This window comes from Parus major, unplaced genomic scaffold, assembly GCF_001522545.3.
Source record: "Parus major isolate Abel unplaced genomic scaffold, Parus_major1.1 Scaffold419, whole genome shotgun sequence".
Taxonomy (NCBI): Eukaryota; Metazoa; Chordata; class Aves; order Passeriformes; family Paridae; genus Parus; species Parus major.
In genome coordinates this window covers 31,815-34,968 of record NW_015379325.1, presented here as the reverse complement: position 1 = coordinate 34,968, position 3,154 = coordinate 31,815, and the positions used below count along the sequence as shown (strand labels likewise).

At 67.8% G+C, this 3,154-nt stretch overlaps 2 protein-coding genes across 2 annotated transcripts in view; one reads left to right on the top strand and one right to left on the bottom strand.

Moving 5' to 3' along the window:
- Positions 1–432, bottom strand: part of LOC107199047 (branched-chain-amino-acid aminotransferase, mitochondrial) — a 9,276-nt gene extending 8,844 nt beyond the window's left edge. Inside the window, exon 1 of the mRNA XM_033511655.1 lies at positions 394–432. Within this exon, the coding sequence (XP_033367546.1) occupies positions 394–432 (39 nt within the window). The remainder of the gene's footprint in view (positions 1–393) is intronic.
- Positions 433–1,067: 635 nt separating this feature from the next.
- Positions 1,068–3,154, top strand: part of DHDH (dihydrodiol dehydrogenase) — a 3,636-nt gene continuing 1,549 nt past the window's right edge. Inside the window, exons 1-4 of the mRNA XM_015616359.3 lie at positions 1,068–1,347; positions 1,610–1,721; positions 2,056–2,219; positions 2,867–3,122. Of these exons, the coding sequence (XP_015471845.1) occupies positions 1,186–1,347; positions 1,610–1,721; positions 2,056–2,219; positions 2,867–3,122 (694 nt within the window). The 5' untranslated portion in view covers positions 1,068–1,185. The remainder of the gene's footprint in view (positions 1,348–1,609; positions 1,722–2,055; positions 2,220–2,866; positions 3,123–3,154) is intronic.

The following is a 3,154-nucleotide window of genomic DNA, read 5'->3' as shown; positions in this document are numbered from 1 at the left end:
GGCACTGGGTGCACTGGGACAGGCACTGGGGGGCACTGGGGGGCACTCGGACAGGCATTGGGGGGCACTGGGAGGGCTCTGGGAGCACTGGGGTGAACTCCAGTGGAGCCCGAGTGGAACTGGGCAGGTCCAGGGGGGATCTGGGAGTCCTGGGTGGGGCTCCAGTAGGGCCTGGGAGGGGACTGGGAGCACTGGGAGCACCAAGAGGACACTGGGAGGAGTTACTGGAAGCACTGGGAGGGGTCAGTGGTGTCCCTGTGGGGTGGCACCGGTGGCACTGGGAGCCCCCAGGGGTCACTGGGGACACTGGGAGGGGGCAGTGGTGGCACCGGGAGGGGTAACCGGGAGCCCTGGGAGGGATCACTGGTGGAACTGGTTCCCCACCCCTCTCACCGCTCCGCCGCCCCGGGACCGCAGCGCCGCCGCCGCCATCGCTCCAGGCCCCGCCCCTCCCGCTCTCCGCCAATGGCAGTGTGCCCTCCCGCGCCGCCCGCCGCCGCTCGGCCAGTAGAAACGCGCCGCCGTGTCCCGCCCACTCTTTCGACCAATAGAAATGCGGCAATCCACCCCGCCCCCGCCCGCAGCCAATCGCCGCTCGCCGGGCCGCGAGCGAGCCCCGTCCCCCAAAAGTCACGCCCCCAAGCCGCTAATAAAGTCTGGTTCTCGCGCCGCTCATTTGCATACTGGTCACGCCTCCCCGCGGCCTCTGACCAATGGGATGGCGGCGCCGCGCCGAGGGGGCGGGGCCCCGGCACGTGTGGGGAGGAAGCCGCGCCCCCGCCGCCGTCTCATGAATGAAACGCCCCGGAGGGGATCCCGGGACCCCCGAAACCCCCAAAATCCCCGAAATCCCCCCAAAACTCCGGAAATCCAGAGGCTCCCAGGACCCCGAAATCCCCCCAAAATCTCCGACATTCCCCGGCCCCTGGGGACCCCCCGAGCCTTGGATCCCTCAAATCCCCCGCGTCCTTTCGAGGGGTCTCAGGGGCAGCTCCCCCCCCCCCCCCCCCTTCGGGGGGCCCCCCCCCCCCCCCCTTTCGGAGGGCCTCCCACCCTTCCCCCACCCGCGCGTGGGAGGGGGGAGGGGCGCGGGGAGCTTCCCACGCGTGGGGGTGGGGCGGGCGCGGCCCCGTTCGTGCCCCGGCAGGTTCGGGCACGGATCCGGATCGGGACCGGGACCGGGAGATGGATCGGGAGAGGGAACCGGAGCCGTGTCCCGCCACGGAGGCCCCCAAAGCCCAGCCCGGGCCGCCCCCCGGCCCCACCCGCTGGGGCATCTGCTCGGCCGGGGCCATCAGCCACGACTTCGCGGTGGCCCTGAAGACCCTGCCCCCCACGGAACACACGGTGACACCGCGGGGCCCTTGGAGGAGGGAGGGGACCCCCCCCAAAATTCCTGGACCCCCCCCCAAAATCCCTGGGACCCCCCCAGAACCTGGGTGCGACCCCAAAAAACCTGGGCGTGTCCCCCCGTTGCATAATCCCATTGCCTGGGAAGGCCTGATGTCCCAGACCTTGGCATTCCCCTTCAATCCCGGAAATCAGGGGCACTTTTGGGGTGACCCCAGGATTTTGGGGTCGCCACGACCCCTGGCTGTCCCCTCCACAGGTGGTGGCCGTGGCCGCCCGGGATTTGGGGCGCGCCCAGGCCTTTGCCCGGCGTTTTGGGGTGCCTCGAGCCTATGGATCCTACGAGGAGCTGGCTGAGGATCCTGACATTGGTGAGACCCTGCAAGGGTTTGGGGGATCCTACAGGGGTTTGGGATGTCCTGAAGGACTTCTGGGGGGGTTTTGGGGGCCTCCTGGGTATTTTTATTGCTCCCTGATGTGTTTTTTTGGGGCCAGGGGTGGTTTGGGGTTTTCTGATGCGTTTTTTTTGGGATTGGGGTACTTTTGGGACGTCCCCTTCAGACGTGATGTATGTGGGGGAGACAAACAGTGGGGCACTTTGAGGTCGGAGGGTTTTTTTTGTTTTCTGTGGGGATTTTGGTTTTTGTTTTGGGGTCAGGTTTGTTTTGGGAGTGCTCTGAGGCGGTTTGTGGGGTGTCCCCACAGACGTGGTGTACGTGGGGGTGGTGAACCCCGCGCACCTGCCCACGGGGCTGCTGTTCCTGCGCCACGGCCGGGCTGTGCTAATGGAGAAGCCGATGGCGGTCGGGGCCTGCGAGGTCGCGGAGCTGGTGCGGACGGCCCGGGAGCGCGGGGTGTTCCTGATGGAGGTGCGGCCCCGGCCGGGACCCCACTCCCCGGGATCCCATTCCCTGTCATCCCAGTGACCCCAGTGCCCCCATTTCCGGTACTCCCCATCCTCCCAGGCCCTTTCCCCCTATTCCCAGCCCTCCCAGTACCCCCAGTCTTTCCCATTTCCCCATTCTCTCGACTCCCAGGCTCCCGCTCTCCCCATTCCCAGCCGTCCCAGCCCTCCCAGTCCCCCATTCCCAGTACGCCCAGTTCACCATTCCCAGTGTTTTCAGTCCCCCCGGTACCATGGACATCCCATTCCCAGTTCCCCATTCCCAGTCCCCCATTCCCAGTGCTCCCAGTGCTCCCAGTGCCCCCATTCCCCCATTCCCAGTACCCCAATGCCCCATTCCCAGTGCTCCCAGTGCCCCCAGTCCCCCATTCCCAGTCCTCCCAGTGTTCCCAGTCCCCCATTCCCCCATCCCCAGTACCCCAATGCCCCATTCCCAGTGCTCCCAGTGCCCCCAGTTCCCCATTCCCAGTACTCCCAGTGCTCCCAGTACCCCTATGCTCCATTCCCAGTGCTCCCAGTGCTCCCAGTACCCCTATGCTCCATTCCCAGTGCTCCCAGTACCCCAATGCTCCATTCCCAGTGCCCCCAGTACCCCCTCCCCTCTCCCCGCAGGGGTTCTGGACCCGCTTTTTCCCGGCCTGGCGGCGGCTGCGCTCACTCGCAGCCGGGGGGGCCCTGGGGACACCCCTGGTGCTGCGGGGGGAGCTCGGCTTCCAGCTCGGGGGGGTCCCACGGCTGCGTGAGCCAGGGCTGGGCGGGGGGGTCCTGCTGGACCTGGGGGGCTACGGGCTGCAGATGGCACTGGCCCTGCTGGGGGGGGGCAAGCCCCCCACTGCCCTGCGGGCCCACGGCGTGCTGCACCCCACCGGTACGGACTGGGGGTACTGGGGGGCACTGGGA